This window comes from Erythrolamprus reginae, chromosome 11, assembly GCF_031021105.1.
Source record: "Erythrolamprus reginae isolate rEryReg1 chromosome 11, rEryReg1.hap1, whole genome shotgun sequence".
NCBI lineage: Eukaryota > Metazoa > Chordata > Lepidosauria > Squamata > Dipsadidae > Erythrolamprus > Erythrolamprus reginae.
Genome location: NC_091960.1, coordinates 24,131,826 through 24,149,468, shown reverse-complemented (window position 1 = coordinate 24,149,468; position 17,643 = coordinate 24,131,826). Strand labels below are relative to the sequence as shown.

At 45.2% G+C, this 17,643-nt stretch overlaps 1 protein-coding gene across 7 annotated transcripts in view; it reads left to right on the top strand.

Annotated features, from left to right (window-relative positions):
* MAP7D1 (MAP7 domain containing 1) overlaps positions 1–1,605 on the top strand; it is a 110,260-nt gene extending 108,655 nt beyond the window's left edge. For all 7 annotated transcript variants that reach the window (XM_070763720.1, XM_070763715.1, XM_070763716.1 and 4 more), the window contains one exon: positions 784–1,605. In XM_070763720.1, the coding sequence (XP_070619821.1) occupies positions 784–794 (11 nt within the window). In that variant the 3' untranslated portion in view covers positions 795–1,605. The remainder of the gene's footprint in view (positions 1–783) is intronic.
* The last annotated feature ends 16,038 nt before the right edge of the window (positions 1,606–17,643 follow it).

Genomic DNA, 17,643 nt, shown 5'->3' with positions numbered 1-17,643 from the left:
GTGTGGTCTAGCTAAGGCCCAATAAGTCTGCTCAGCAATTGGAAAGCATCCACTGTTGAGATGGATGGCAAAGTCAAAATCAGAGCATTTCACCAGGAACTAGGTTTGTAGAAGCTGTTGATTACTTTTGTCACAATCCACAAAACAGAAAAGAGGACTCGGAATTCTATATTGTCTGGGTGAAATTTTATGATTGGTTTGAAGAAGAATATAGATAAAGATTCAATTACTAAATTTAAAATGAATTTTTTAAAATTTCTCTAGAGCAGTGATTGCGAATCTATCGCACGGGTGCCACAGGGGCACGCGGAGCCATATCTGCTGGCATGCGAGCCCTTGCACCTAGCTCAGCTCCAACAGGTATGGGTGTGCCGGCCGGCTGATTTTTGGCTTGCACTGAGGCTCTGGGAGAGCGTTTTTGACTTCCAGAGAGCCTCCGGGGGGACGCGGGATGGGAGAGGTTGTTTTTTACCCTCCCCAGGCTCTAGGGAAGCATTTGGAGCCTGGGGAGGGTGAAACACAAGCCTACTGGGCCCACCAGAAGTTGGAAAACAGGTCGTTTCCGGCCTCCAGAGGGTCTCCGGGGGGCAGGGGGAGCTGTTTTCGCCCTCCCCAGGCATTGAATTATGGGTGTGGGCACTCGTACATGTGCAACATTGCATGCCCATGCTCTCCTGGCACTCAAGGAAAAAAAAGTTCCCCATCACTGCTCTAGAAGTCTCAATGTCTTTTTTGTAGTGCTGTGACCAAAACTGGATCTTTCCCTTCCTTTTCGTTCTGCAGAGGTTCTGTAGATGGGGATGCCAAAGGACAGGTGCAGCGATGGCCCAGCTCCAGGCTACGTTAGATTGGAAGAACCCCGGGCGAATTCTGCCCCTCTACGGACTTGAGGGCAACACAAGGAGCCAGGCTGGGGGTGCCAGCCCTGCGGACTCACTCTCACTCTTCTTCCTGCCCTCATTTTATGACTAGTATTATTATTTTTTAATAAGCACCTTATCAGACTGACCCCCATCTCATAGCTCATGTTCAACACTATGTAACTGCAATAGTTATTTAACTGGCTGGGTAACAAAGGATGTGAATAATGTATATATAAACTTTGACGTTAGCATGAGGACTGCGCCTTTGTGATCTGGCTGCCCCTCGGGGTGGGAGGGGGTGGATTTATAGGTGGGGGCCAGATCATGAGAAGGGAGAGATCGGACGCCCCCCCCCCAACTCCTTGCGAGGGTGTGTCTGTGTTGCAGGCGAGTGTGCTTTCCAGCCAATAGGAAGCATTTAGATCAGTGTTTCTTAACCTGGACAACTTTTAACTCCCCTGATTCCCCAGCCAGCCAACGTTGAGAAACACGGATCTAGTTTTCTTATTTAAAACTCTCCCCGTTGGCCTCAGCCAGGAGATGGGCAACCTTGTGTGGCTGTGTGTGTGTATGTGTGTGAGCACTGTTAGCGACTCAGCAGCTGCCATCGTCCAACACACTGTGCTTTTTACTGAGTGGGGGGTGCTGCGGTTTCCCGGTGGGGCTCCTGCGCTCAGTGTCACGGTTGACAGTATTATGCCTCTGAGCAAACTTTGGTGGACAATAAAATGGAGAAACAAAAGAGGGGCCGTCTCTTCCTTGGGGTGGCCCATTGGCCAATTGGGTGGGGATGTCCGGCTTACTCTGCTAAGATGGGCGCCTTCCCTTAGCCTGGCTGCACCTCCTGAGTAGCCTTGCAGACTGAGATGAGTGACAGAATAGCATAGCATAGAATAGCATAACACAGAATAGAATAGAGTTCTTTATTGGCCAAGTGTGATTGGACACACTAGGAATTTCTCTTGGTGCCTATGCGCTCAGTGTACATAAAAGAAAATAATAATAATAATAATAATAATAATAATAATAATAATAATAATAATAATAATAATTTATTAGATTTGTATGCCGCCCCTCTCCGAAGACTCGGGGTGGCTCACAACAACGATAAAAACAATATTACACTGGCACAAATCTAATATTAAAAAAACCTAAAATCCCTATCATAATTAAAAAACCAAACAGCACATACATACCAAACATAAATTATAATAAGCCTGGGGGAAAAGTGTCTCAAATCTCCCATGCCTGGCGGTGTAGGTGGGTCTTAAGTAGTTTATGGAAGACAAGGAGGGTGGGAGCAGTTCTAATCTCTGGGGGGAGTTGATTCCAGAGGGCCGGGGCCGCCACAGAGAAGGCTCTTCCCCTGGGGCCCGCCAGATGACATTGTTTAGTCAACGGGACCCGGAGAAGGCCAACTCTGTGGGACCTTATTGGCTGCTGGGATTCGTGCGGTAGCAGGCGGTTCCGGAGGTACTCTGGTCCAATGCCATGTAGGGCTTTAAAGGTCATGACCAAAATATAAGTTTGTCAAGAATCATAAGGTACAACACCTAACGATAGTTTTCTGTCTTAGTGCCTGGCCCCAATAATCAGATGCACACCAATTGTCAAACTAATAAAAGTAATGTTTACAAAAGTCTCAGTATTGTAAGAGTCTTAAAAGAGTCTTTTCAAAGGGAGAAGCAAATCTAGCCAAGTGTTATCAGTTGGCCAAAATCCCAGAGCAAAGATAAACCCGGTAATAATTACCAGCTGTAGCAAGAGTTCCAAGCCACGGCCATTGGACAGCAGAACCTCCGAGACCATTCTCCCCAGAACTGACACGTCACTAGAACAGAAACTGAGAGCAACCCCCCTCTTTACTAGCACTGATGATGTTCCCTAGTTTGTGTAATGAAACATCAGGAAAACGGCCAAGTTCAAAGAGCATCAAGGACAGAAATTGCCACATCTGGAAGTTCCCAAAATCTTCTATCTTCTGAAGATAGCTTTATGTCCTTGCTCAGAATTCGGCAACCTTAAACACTCAAAGAACCACAGAGGTCCTACCTGGAAACACACCCTGTCCAATTCTGGAGCTGACCCCAAATCCAGTTCTCCTACCAGAGAGTCTCCTACTAGTGCAGCATCTGTTTTCTTGTCTTAACCGAAAGGTTGTGGAGCTGACCAGCGACAAGGAGCTACAGCAGATGGACAAAAGAGCCACATGCGGCTCCTGAGCTGCAGGTTGCTGACCCCTGCCCTAGCTCAAGCTCACAAAGTGGCACTGGACAGATGTGTAGGATCTCCTCTTCAGCCTTCATTGGAATGAGCCTTCATTCCAACTGCTACCTGCAGATGATGGTCACTGAGGTCCAAGATAACTGGGGAGGGAAGAAATGATTTAGAGCTGTGATGGCAAATCTATGGCACGTGTGCCACAGGTGTCACGCGGAGCCATATTGGAGGGCATGTGAGGCTTTGTGTCAGCACCAGTGCACGTGTGTGTGCTAGCCAGCTGATTTTTGGCCTTGGGAAAGGCCATTTCACCCTCTGGACACTTCAGGGAAGATTCCGGAGGCAAAAAAAATATCCCCCAACAGACAGACCGAAGGTTTGGAAAAACAAACTTCCTGAAGCCCTGGAGTGCAAAAAAACAGCACAATGGGCAAACTGGAAGTGCGTTTTTCGAACTTTTAGTTTGTCCGTTGTGTTGCCTGTGCACTCCGGAGCTTCAGGAAGCTCCCCTGAACCCTCCGGAGTGCAAAAAACAGCACAACGGCAAAACGGAAGTGTGTTTTCCCAAATCTCCAGTTGGCCTGTTGGGGCATTTTTTTCACTTACCCGGTTTCAGAAAGGCCTGTGTGCATGCGCAGGGGACAGTGTGGGTGGCTGCACATGCATGGGGGAGGAGGAAAGCGTAATAACCAGGCTGGGGACAGACTGCTTGATGCAATAACATAGGTTTAATAACAGGAATGGTACCACGGACCAGAACTGATAAGATAGTAACAGCCAGTCAGAGTTTTGCGCTCTTCCTGCCAAACTGTGCCCCTTGTGGTTGCTAGGGACATGACACCCCTTTCTCCTACAGGGCGGAGACGTAGTCGGCAAGATCCGCTGGTCTCCATCGGACATGCCCAGAACGATGGGGCGACTCGCCACAAGCGGCAGCAGAGCTAGAAAGGGACATGGCAGGAAGGGGTGAAGGCATACCAGCACACACACACACACCTCTTGGCACGCGAACCAAAAAAGTCTCACCATCACTGGTTTAAAAAAGAGGGGACATGTCTGGTTTATGGCCGACCTGCTCCCCTCCCTGCCCTGCCAGGTCAGCAGGAAGCATGGGACTCCGCAGGCAGCTCCTCCACTGGGTGCTGCCCCTAGATAAGGGGGTGGAAGGAGAAAAACCCCTGTCGGATTTCCTAGCTGAGCAGAAAACAGAAACGGACAGAGGGAGTCTGTTCTGTTGGGCTCTCTGATAGGAGCCTCCCAAAAATTCAAGGATACAAATTTCAGACACACACACGTTTGAAAATTCAAAACAATGTTCTTTATCATAAAAGTCAAAATAAACAAAGTACTCTTTTTGTATTGCAAAGAGCACTCTTCCCAAAACAATCGGGTAGTCTGTACAATTTCCCTTAAGGTCATTAAGTACTTAGCTAGCAGCTGTGAAGACACTTCACACCCCTTCTTCTACCAATGAAGTGAGACACACACACACACACACACGCTGCTCTGCTTGGTTTCAAAGGCGTGAAAAAACAACAAAGTCCAGCACACAAGATTCCTGACGAAACTGCCAAACCCACATGCTGCTGTTTATAGCAGCAGCCCTATTTACTGGAGCCCCACTCAAACACAAGTGGCCTCCCTTATTTCCTGTAATATGTTCTTACTTGGTCTCTTCTACACATAATTCTGCGCTTGCGTGGGTCCAAAATGTCATCATCTGACGCTATAGAAGATAAGGAAGATTGACAGTCTTGGCTGTGTGCCAAGCCCTCCTCTGCCGAGTCATTCCCACCTTCTTCTTCGTCCGAGGAAGCTAAACTCTGAACTGATTCTGTGGGCAATAACACAGGCCTATGACATGTTAAAGTTTCCCCTGCATCCACCTCCCCATTCCCTGGGGCAGGAGCTGGGCCACAGCCAACCACAACAGAGTCCAAGTCACTGCATTGCAGCTTCTAAACCAGTGTTTCCCAACTTTGGCAACTTGAAGATATTTGAACTTCAACTCGCAGAATTCTCTGGGAGTTGAAGTCCAAATATCTTCAAGTTCCCAAGGTTGGGAAACACTGTTCTAAACCATCTTTCAGGTCTCAAAAGAGCAATTGCTGCACATTAATGATTCATTGCCACTTTGAAATGGAAAATATTGACGAGATTGGACCTATGCCGGAGAACCAAACTCTTTTTAACCCCTTGCAAGAACTTGGGGAAATCATAGCTACAGCCCATTCTGGGAGTTGGTAGACCACAGGTCTTAAAAGTTGCCAACTTTGGGGACCCCTGGCATTGATAAAGATATAGCATACAGACACTGCATAGCAGAGCCAACAGACCGCAACCTGGCAAACCCCAGTTGTAAAGCTGTGTTGTAAATTCTTCATAGTTCTCCCCCAAAATCTTATTTTATGGCAGCAAGCTAGTGGACACTCCAGAAGGTTTGGAAGATTCTTTATTTGTGTCCAGCCCCCAAAGTACCCTCTGGATCACCACTTCGTTGGAAATGTAAAAAAAAAAAAGAGGCACTTTTTAACATCTTTGGTGGACCTGTTCAAAAGCAAAAAAATATTGGTATAACATAGGAGCCTGGCTGAAAGACATAATAAAGGAGGATCTTGATAGAAAACCCGAGCTCTTTTTATTAGGTATAATTGATTAAAAAGTATAAAAAGGAAATACAGTATATTATTATTATTATTATTATTATTATTATTATTATTATTATTATTATTTAGATTTGTATCCCGCCCTTCTCTGAGGATTCGGAGCAGCTCACAGGATACAATGTAAACAATACAGCAACAAATCTAATCAATTAAAAATTACAAAGTAAAAACCCAATACAATAAAATAAATCAGCCAATTCATTCACAACCACACATTTCATTTATTAAACGGGGGGGGGGGGGGTGAGGCTTGATCTAATTGCCCCATGCCTGGCAATATAAATGAGTCTTAAGAGTCTTATGAAAGGCGAGGAGGGTAGGGGCAGAATCTCCGGAGGGAGCTGATTCCAGAGGACTGGGGCCGCCACAGAGAAGGCTCTTCCCCTAGGCCTTGCCAGACAACATTGTCTGGCCTATATTCTTACAGCGGCAAGAATTATTTACATGCAATTTTGGAAGAGTGGGAATATATTTCAGGATGAAGACATTATAAGAAAGATTATGATTATTCATTTCGGATTGTGCCAAAATGGACAAGTTAACTAAGGAAATAAAAGGAAAAGAGGAAATTGAATATTATATTGTATGTGTTCTGTCTGGGTCCCCCCAGAAGCCAACACCAACCAAAAAGAGTATTAGACACACTGGTAAAAAGCAAAGGCAGTTTATATAACTCCATGCAAACACAGGTAACAAAAACTGTTCTTACAGACAGGAACACTCTGAAGCTTCACAGAGGTTTCACGAAGGCCAGGCAATAAAACAGGATTCTTGCTGGCAAAAACAACGCTGGAGATAAGAAAAACCCATGCCTCCTCCAAGTCTTCCAGACTTCTAGGCCACAAGCCAAGATCAGAGACGCCAAGAATCGAAGCAAGGTCACAGGACTCCCAGTTGATAACTCTCCACAAGACTGTAAGGGCGGGCCTGCCTTTTCAACCCTGCTGAGGAGAACCACACCCAAACCCAGCTGTTGCCAATTCAGGGATGTAAATACCTTACTAATTGGTCCCTTCTTTGAGCTGCACAGCGCTGCCTCATGTCTATGATAGCCTGTGCGTCTTCATCCAATGAATCCAGGCTACTAGCTGGGGGTCTCAGGCTGCTCTCCCTCCTCCTCTTTCTGACGTTCCTCTCCCCCGTCTGCCTGATCCTCCCTCTCCTGGTCACTGTCCTCCTCCTCTGGGCATGGATCCGGCAGAGATCCAGCCGGTCCCTGAGGAGCCTCAGGCTGAATCACAACAGTATGGAATACATTTTATGAATGGTTGAGAGAGAGGAATAATAAATAAATGATTATGTGTAATTCTTAATTATGGAATTAATTAAGATAGTATTTTACCATTTAAATCAACCAGATATAGAATAGTCGGAATATGGCATATATTTAAAAACCAACAAAACAAATAGAAATGTAAATACAATGGCACCTCTACTTACAAACTTAATTTGTTCCATGACCAGGTTCTTAAGTAGAAAAGTTTGTAAGAAGAAGCAATTTTTCGCATAGGAATAAATGTAAAAGCAAATAATGTATGCGATTGGGGAAACCACAGGGAGGCTGGAGGCCCTGTTTCCTCCCAGGAGCTTCCTAGAGAGGCCCCATAGAGGCTTCTCCCTGCCTTTTCTGGCCCTGTTTCCTCCCAGGAGATTCCTAGAGAGGCCCCATAGACGCTTCTCTCCGTCTTTTCTGGCCTTGTTTCCTCCCAGGAGATTCCTAGAGAGGCTCCACTGAGGTTTCTCCCTGCCTTTTCCAGTTACAGTTTCAGAGGCTTGGGTTTGTAAGTGGAAAATGGTTCTTGAGAAGAGGCAAAAAAATATTGAACACCGGTTCTTATCTAGAAAAGTTTGCAAGTAGAGGCATTCTTAGGTAGATATACCACTGTATATTTAATTATGAATAAATACCCCAAACTGTTTATTTTGTGTTGTTAATGTTGCATGTTGTATTTTTATGTGTGTGTTTTTTTTTAAAGTACCCTCTGGCCTCTGGAATTGGTCATGCTGACCATGTTTGATAGGACTTTTGCCAATCCAGATTTAAGATCCTACCAGCCCCAATCAGAACAGAGGTTTGTTTTTTTCAACCTTGACCCACCCACTATCTAGCTGCAGGTTATGCTGGGTGATGTCTCTGGCCATTCTGACCGTTCCCACTCTTGGCAGCATCTCAGTCTCCCCAGGTTTTTCCCAGTTACCAAGGCATGTCCCAGCCCCTGGCCCAGGGCTCCCAGCAATGGCCAGCACTCTGGACCTCTTGTCAAGACAGAAATCACTGCTGCTCTTCGGAAGCATCCAGCCAGGCAGGGAGGAGGGATCAAGAATGGAGCTGAAGGCATTGCGCAACCATTAAAGGCTCCAGTTCCTTAGAGCAGGGGTGTCAAGCTCACAGCCCGGATGCGTCCCACACTGGCCACATCCACCAGTTTTAGTCATGATACATCACATGACAACAACATGATGACTCTAAAATGCCGATGACTCTAAAGTGTGCAATAGGGTTGATATTCCTGGAGGCGTCTGTAATAGGGCAAATGATTTAGCTTTACTAGATAAGTGGTCAAAGCAATGGAAACTGCAGTTTAATGTTTCCAAATGTAAAATAATGCACTTGGGCAAAAGGAATCCTCAATCTGAGTATTGTATTGGCAGTTTTTTTAAAAGCAAAAACTTTAGAAGAGAAGGATATAGAGGTAGTGATTTCTGACAGTTTCAAAATGGGTGAACAGTGCGGCCAGGCGTTAGGGAAAGCAAGTAGAATGCTTGGCTGCATAGCTAGCGGTATAACTAGCAGGAAGAGGGAGATTGTGATTCTGCAATATAGAGCATTGGTGAGACCCCATTTGGAATAATACTGTGTTCAGTTCTGGAGACCTCGCCTACAAAAAGATATTGATAAAATTGAATGGGTCCAAAGACGGGCTACAAAAATGGTGGAAGGAAAGACTTCATGAACTCAATCTGTATAGTCTGGAGGACAGAAGGGAAAGGGGGGACATGATCGAAACATTTAAATATGTGAGAGGATTAAATAAGGTTCAGGGGGGGTGTTTTTAATAGGAAAGTGAACACCAGAACAAGGGGGCACAATCTGAGGTTAGTTGGGGGAATGATCAGAAGCAACGTGAGAAAATATTATTTTACTGAAAGAGTAATAGATGCTTGGAACAAACTTCCAGCAGACGTGGTTGGTAAAAATCCACAGTCACTGAATTTAAACACGTCTGGGATAAACATATATCCATCCTAAGATAAAATACAAGAAATAGTATAAGGGCAGACGATGGACCATGAGGTCTTTTTCTGCTGTCAGTCTTCTATGTCAGTGTTTCCCAACCTTGGCAACTTGAAGATATTTGGACTTCAACTCCCAGAATTCCCCAGCCAGCAAATGCTGGCTGGGGAATTCTGGGAATTGAAGTCCAAATATCTTCAAACACTTTTCTGTTTCTATGTTACTATGATGCGCTTTAGTTCAAAACCTATGCCTTAAAGTAAAGGTAAAGGTTCCCCTTGCACATATGCGCTAGTCGTTCCCGACTCTAGGGGGAGGCGCTCATCTCCGTTTCAAAGGCGAAGACCAAGCGCTATTGGAAGATGTCTCCATGGTCATGTGGCTACCATGACTAAACACCAAAGGCGCACAGAACACTGTTACCTTCCCACCCAAGGGGGTCCCTGTTTTTCTATTTGCCTTTTTTTTGTGCTTTCAAACTGCTAGGTTGGCAAAAGCTGGGACAAGTAACAGGAGCTCACTCCACTATGAGGCGCTAGGGATTCGAACCGCTGGACTGCTGACCTTTCAATCAACAAGCTCAGCATCTTTGCCACTGAGCCACCATGTTCCAATGCCCAGAGCATTGGGGGGGGGGCAATTTGATTTGTAATGAGTGCAATTGGAACCTTGTTTAAACCTAGTTATTGGCCTTTTAGGCTTGCTCCACATGAGTAGGAGTTATTTTTTGAATAATAAGAATTATATGTCACCGGGGGGGGGGGGGATCTGGATTTTAGAGATGCCTAGGTGGGGCCTGGCCAAAAAAAGGGTGGAAACCACTGGTCTAGAGCCATTTATTTATTTATTTATTTATTTATTTATTTATTTATTTATTTATTTATTTATTTATTTATTTATTTATTTAATTAATTAATTAATTAATTATAGTTGAAAAGGACCCTGCAGGTCATCAAGTCCAACCCCCGCTCAAGCAGGAAATCCTACACCTCCCCAGCCAGATGGCAGTCCAGTCTCCTCTTGAATATGTCGAGAGTTGGGGTGTTCACAAGGTCCGCTGGCAGGCGGTTCCACTGGTTCATCGCTCTGAGCATCAGGAAGTTCTTCCTTATTTCCATTTCTACTTGGTCAGTTTCCATCTGTTGCTCCTGGTCTGGCCCGCTGGTGCCCTGGAAAATAGTGTGACCCCCTCCTCTCTGTGGCCACCCCTCAAGTACCTGTATACTGCTATAATGTGTTCCCCCCCGCCCTTCTTTTCACTAGACCAGGGATAGGCAAAGTTGGCTCTTCTATGACATATGGACGTCATCTCCCAGAATTCCTGAGCTAGCATGATTGGTTCAGGAATTCTGGGAGTTGAAATCCACAAGTCATAGAAGAGCCAACTTTGCCTCCCCCTGCACTAGACTATCCATGCCCAGTTCCTGCAACCTCTCTTTGTATGTCTCTTCTCTTCTTCTCTTGTCTCCTTCTCTCTTCTCTCTCCTATTAGAAACATAGAAACATAGAAGTCTGGCGGCAGAAAAAGACCTCATGGTCCATCTAGTCTGCCCTTATACTATTTCCTGTATTTTATCTTAGGATGGATATAAGTTTATCCCAGGCATGCTTAAATTCAGTGACTGTGGATTTACCAACCACGTCTGCTGGAAGTTTGTTCCAAGCATCTACTGTACTATTCTTTCAGTAAAAAGATTCCCTTCTCTTCTCTTTCCTCTTCTTCTCTCTCCTCTTCTCTTCTTCTCTCTCTTTTTCTTCTCTCATTCCCTTTTTTGTCTTGTTCTCTCTCCTCTTCTCTCTTCTTCTCTTCTCTCACCTATTCCCTTCCCTTCTTCTCTCTGCTCTTCCTTCTCTTCTTCTCTCTCCTCTTCTTCTTTCACCTATTCCCTTCCCTTGTCTTCTTCTCTCTCCTCTTCTCTTATCACCTATTCCCTTCTCTTCTTCTCTCTCTTCTCTTCTCCTCTTCCCTATTCTCTTCTTCTCTCTTCTCCTCCATTCTGTCAACTCTTCTACTGCTTTACTCTCTTCTTTAAAAATTCTTTTCGTAGCTGCTTTCTCCCACCCACCCCCACCAGCCCACCAATGCTTCCTTTCCATTTTAAATTCTCTATCCCCAGCCCAGCCCCCCCTTCCCCTGGATTCACTTTCGATTTCCTGAGGCTGGCGAGCGGAAAACGAAAGTGACCCCCCCCTCTTCTATAAAAGGAGGCGCCGCGTCTCCGTTCGCCAGTCGGTGGTTTCGCAAAACGCCGGTAGGTTCCGCAGGAGCTCCGAGCGGCGCAAAGCCGGGGGGGGGGGGCAACGCTGTTTCAGCTGAGGATTCCGGGGAGGGTGGCCGATACATGCATGGGGGGGAGAGAGGTGGGCTGCTAAGGTGTGCTGCTCTCAAATTTCCTGGGAAATTTTTCCAGGCTCAGGTTCTTAAGTAGAAAACGGTTCTTAAGAAGAGGCAAAAAAAAAAATCTTGAACACCTGGTTCTTATCTAGAAAAGTTCTTAAGTAGAGGCGTTGTTAGGTAGAGGTCCCACTGTATATTTCTCATTGTTTTTACTACACTAAAACGAGCCAACCCAGGTGGTCACTGTACAGCCACAATGTTATAAATAAGCAAGTTAGATTTACATGTTTTATTCCCTGCTTTTTTGCGCTTGCAAGTCTTGTTCTGTTGGGTGGTTTTATTTGTAGCCCACCTTTTTTTTTGACAAATAAGATGGCCAACAAGTCAAACACAGTGTCAGCATTCCAATTGGCATCCGAGAAATAAGTCAGAGTCCAAACCTCGGCCTTCTTCCAAGTTCCAATTTATTAACAGAGCCATGTTGGTCATGAACTGTAGTCAACTCGATAGTAACTTTCCCTAGAGTTCTCCACCCAGGTTAAGGTTCATCAATCATCCCCACTCCCACAAGTTCATCACATGGACCACTGCAGTTCTCTCAATGCCCACGCTCCTCCCCTGTACTTCCAGCTGGTGCTAAACAAAGGATGACCTTGAATCCTCTGGAAAGAATTTGTTGTGGCTAATATTTTTCCCTCTCATGCAACCACCCCTTCCCAATTCCCACAGTACTATTCTACTTGTGGCAGGCCAAAACAATGGCTTCAGCCTGACACACAGCTATTTTTTCTCCTATTATATCTCCAGATATAAAATTCCTCCAAGTAATAGCAACATTGGTCATTGTTTTTAAGTTCTTGGGTTCATTTGTCCGATTCTGCACAATCAAATATTTTTCTGATCATCTCTCTCTCTGTTGGTGGGTCTTCTTTCTTCCAGGTTTGTGAGATGTATATTCTAGTTGCTATGATTATGTGTTGTATCAATTAGTAATATATTTATTTTATTTTTAAGTCTTTTATACCTAGAAGAAAGGTCTCTGGTTTTAATTTGAGTCTTACTTTAGTTATTTAATAAATCTACAGTTTAATTTTATTCTGGGTTGCTTTGGTTTAATGTATCAGCAGCAGACATATTAGGTCACCAGGAGGGTGTGAGATCGGGCACAATCCCTGTTGTTAGCCGCCCCGAGTCTACGGAGAGGGGCGGCATACAAATCCAATCAATCAATCAATCAATCAATCAATAAAAGTGCTAAGTGTTTAAGCAGTGATGGGATTTCACTGGTTTGCCGAACATGTGTGTGCTTGCAGGCGCCTTGAGTTTGACACGCCTGATACAGTGGTGGGATTCAAATTTTTTTACTACTGGTTCTGTGGGCGTGGCTTGGTGGGCGCGGCAGGGGAAGGATACCGCAAAACCCTCATTTCCTCTTGATCAACTGGGACTCGGGAGGCAGAGAATAGGGGGGGGGGGGGCAGCCAGCGGTGGCATTTGCCGGTTCTCCAAACTACTCAAAATTTCCACTACCGGTTCTCCAGAACTGGTGAGAACCTGCTGGATTTCAGCTCTGCTCCTGATATAGAATGACACTGCCACCTATTTTGCTTGCTAATGTGCTCTTTAAATCCTAAAGTGGATTTAATGATTTTGTACCCTGTGACAACCATTAAGTGTTTTTATACCTTTGGGAAAAAATGGGTTGGCAGCTTTCCTGCAGCCTCTTAAGGGGCACAGGATGGTGCTGTCACCCAGATTATCTCCGGGACCGCCTTCTGCTGCCCGAATCCCAGCGACTAGTTAGGTCCCACAGAGTGGGTCTCCTCCGGGTCCCGTCAACTAAACAATGTCGTTTGGCGGGACCTTCTCTGTGGCGGCCCCGGCCCTCTGGAACCAACTCCCCCCAGAGGTTAGAATTGCCCCCACCCTCCTCACCTTTCGTAAGCTTCTTAAAACCCACCTCTGCCATCAGGCATGCGGGAATTGAGATTCTTTCCCCCTTAGGCCTTTACAATTTATGCATGGTATGTTTTGTATGTATGTTTGGTTTTATAATAAGGGTTTTTAATTGTTTTACTATTGGATCGTCACATGTTGTTTTATCACTGTTGTTAGCCGCCCCTAGTCCACGGAGAGGGGTGGCATACAAATCCAATAAATTAATAAAATAATAATAATAATAATAATAATAATAATAATAATAATAATAATAATAATTTATTAGATTTGTATGCCTCCCCTCTCCGCAGACTATATACAAGACCAGTGTCTTGGGCCCATTTATGGTGGGGGCTCAGTGGTGGAGGCTCAGTGTTGATCAGAAGGTTGGCAGTTCAGCGGTTCGAATCCCGAGCCCTGCGGAATGGAGTCCCACCAGTTTGAAAGCATGTAAAATAATGCAAGTAGAAGAATAGGGACCACTTTTGGTGGAAAAGTAACAGCACTGTGTGCACCTTCAGTGTTGAATCATGCCAGCCACATGACCACGGAGACAACTTTGGACAGTGCTGGCTCTTTGGCCTTGAAACGGAGATGAGCGCCTCCCCCTAGAGTCAGGAACGACTAGCATGTATGTGCGAGAGGCACCTTTTCCCTTTCCTTTTATGGTGGAGGTTGGAAATTGTGGTTGAATAGAGACAAGAAGCTAGAATTCAATTTTGTCATGATTGCTATTGCACTACTTTTGTGTGGTTTTTTGATTCTTCTGTACTATAATTTTTATTTTGTTAACTGAAGTCTCTTTATTCCCCAGATTCTATATTTGGTGCTGTAATTGGCCTGGGTAAGTCCCTGGTTTCTTCCTCCACCAGTATGTAAGTGGAGTTCCTTGTGGGAACCAGAGAGTTTGAGATTTCTCTCTTGATCCTCCTCCAATAGAGTGGACTCTTATCCCCCAAAAGCCTTGGACATTGGGTGGGAATTCTGGGCTTCCTGTTCAAAAGGAAACATTCCTGGCGGCTAGTGAATCCTGGGATTCTACCATTGGTAAACAGTTAGTCCTTGATTTACAAGCACTTAGAGTTACGGCAGCCTTGGGATGGATGCTTTACAGCCTATAGAACATTTCCCAGCGGTGGTAAAATGTGGCTTCTACACCACCACCCCCAACCTGGTCAGAAGGACAGAGTTGGAAGGGACCTTGGAGGTCTTCTACTCCAATATTTCCCAACCTTGGCAACTGGAAGATATCTGGACTTCAACTCCCAGAATTCCCCAGCCAGCATTCGCTGGCTGGGGAATTCTAGCAGTTGAAGTCCAAATATCTTCCAGTTGCCAAGGTTGGGAAACACTGTTCTAGTCCACCCCCCTGCTCAAACAAGAGACCTTATACCTGTGCTGGTGAACCAATGGGCCTGTGTGCGGAAAGTGGGATGTAGAGCCGTCTCTCCGGGCATGGCCATCACTCATTGCTCTTCAGAGTTCCAGCACATGTATGGGCGCCAGCTAGCTGGTCTTCATGCGCGCATGCATGCCAGAAACTGGAAGACCGGATGGCTGGTGTGCATGCACTCGTGCGGCAGGGAGCTGCTCCCCCGCACGCATGCTCCCGTTTCAGCCCTTGGTGCTGGAAAAGGTTCGCCAACCCTGCCTTGTACCAAGTTGGGAACTCTTCCTGGAATGCAAGGACCACAATCCAGCTCCATTTTTCTTTCTTGCTCCACAGGGGTGGCAGCGGTGGGCATCCCACTTGCAGTTGGCGCTGCGGGTTTCACCAGCGCAGGAATTGCGGCTGGCTCACTTGGCGCCAAGATGATGTCGGTTGCTGCCATTGCGAACGGAGGCGGAGTGGCTTCTGGTGGCGTGGTTGCCACCCTGCAGTCCATTGGTATGTTTCCTGCCCTGGCCCTGACGCAAGGATTGGTTTGCCCAATGAGGACTAGCACCTTACTTTTTGTCTTATACCTCTGTCTAGGAGCTGCAGGGGTGCCGACTGCTGTGACCTCAGTAGCCTCCGCCACAGGAGCAGTGCTGGGAACCTTAAAGGACCTTTGTCTTTGAGGGGCCAGGGGACACCCCCTCCCCTTCTCCATCATATTAGCTGTCTGTCAAAGGATTCTAAAGAGAAACCTGCATGAAAGGGAAACAGCTGTCTCTTTGTTAGAGCCCTTGAATTCTTTTACTTTAGTCTTCTTTCTCGTAGACGTGTTCCACTGCTTTTCTTCTTGCAATAAAAATACCTTCATAATTTTTCTGTGCTTCAGTTTACATGAAACGTAACGGAATGTCCACCTCGGTAGGTTTCTACTCATAGAATTTGCAATGGCCTCCCCTTTTCCAGTCCCCCTAGAGGCAAACCCCAAGCCTCTTTTCTGAACCTTCAAGATAGTATAGATGTCCAAGGTGTCCCCCGATCTCATGGAATCCTGGACGCAAGCAAAATAAAACTCTTGTTCTCTAAACTGTCCTAGTCCATCCGGATGGCTCACTTTTTTGGGGGAAAAGGGTAGATGAGACATTCATTGTTATTCCTTAGAAATAGATGGTATACCCTGTTTAATTCTAACAAAAAAAAGCTTCTAGTTTATGAATCTGGACTGGGAATAGCTGAACAAAAACCAGACGGTTATCATTGTAAGAAAGGATGAAATTAAACATTTCTGTTCTCTTTGTCCAAACGTCTCGTGTGAACTTTTTCATAAAATTTCAGCGCACACGGTGATGAGATTTGAACCGCTTACCTACAGTTCTAGTCAGCTTTAGTAGCCTGCAGTACTGCACTCTACCTGCTGCGCCACCATGTCCACTATCTGGGCGGAAATGGACTTGCCATGCTGGCACAACCTGAGTGGGCAACGTGACAAGTTTGTGGGTGGGGGACAAGGGATTTGAACTTTCAACTGAGTGGGACACTCAGATTCAGGTTTCCTAGCATAGGTGCCAGGATGGCTCTGGAAATAAATTGGAACTTTGAGCAGTAGAACCCTGGAACCCTGACATGAATCTTAAAGTTGCCAAGTTTGGGGATCCCTGGACGAAGTAATTCCCTTCTTGTTGGGTTCTGAAGGAGGGGAGAAAATCTGCCTACCAGCTATTCATCTGGCTAGCATCTTTAGTCTGGTCAGATTCAGCACATTATTTTATCCCCTAGTTAGGGTTTTAAAAAACCTTATTCTGAGAGAGTAACCATGAAAAAGTCTTGGTAAGAGCTAGGAAGATAGTTAGCACCTTGTTAGGGCTGGAGAAAAATGTATTCAGAGCAAGTAGCAATGAAGAAAAATCCTGCAAAGACTTAGGGCTCTTCTTCGGGGAGAGAGAGTAACAATGAAAAAGTTAGCACCTCATTAGGGCTAGCTTCCAAAAAACCTACATTTGGAGTATAAGACACACCCAAACTTTCAGCTTCTTTTAGGGAGGAAAAAGGGGTGTCATACTCCGAAAAATATGGCAAGTGAAGCTAACTTCTCCATTGACTTTTTTGGGTCACGAAAGGTGATCATTTGTTCTGGGGACACTGCGATCAAACATGAACCAGTTGCCAAGCATCTGAATTTTGTTCATGTGACTTTGGGGATGTGGCAACAGATGTGTGAAAAACTCACAATTCATTTCCCAATGCTGTTGTTAATTCTGGTCACTAAATAAATGGCATTCATGTGACCTTAAGACTGCTAGAGACAGTCACATTTCTGATGGCTTCCCCTAATGTGTGCTTAGGAGACCTCTGCACAAATTTCTGTGCAATTATGGCACCAGTGAAGTGTTTACTTTTTGCACACACCACACACTAAACAACATAGAACAAGGCTGTCCTCCTCTCTCAACTTTTCATTTTTCTTAATTTTTATTTTTAATGTTGGGGGCTGTATTTGGGCAAGGGCGAGAAAGCCATGTTGGCTGATGAAACAAATAGGCATCTGACATTAAACTGAAAATTCATGGTAACTATATGGTAAAGACAAAGATATGTGGGCATGCCAGAAGGATTGATCTATTTTATATTTATGTATGCATTTTATTATAAGTCGGCCAGAGTTGCCTTGAGCCACAAGGTGGGCAGCATATAAATGTCATGTGTGTATTTTAAAAATACTAAAAAATTCCATGCAATTCAAATTGGGAAATTTATTGGAAAAATCACAGCCCTGTCACATCTCTTCCTCCATTTGAGCTTGTAGTTTATTTGCCTTAGTATATAAAATGTGGGGTATCTGTTTAAAAAGGATGCCAGAGAGGAGTGAAGGGAAGTTAAAGATGACAGAAACAGGGCAGATACTTAGAAAAAGACTGGGGTGCTTTACACAGGTTTTCTGCATTTTACAAAATAACTCCAGTGGTTTTGTTACATGAGGGAGGAGATGGAATGATCGAGTACACAACAGC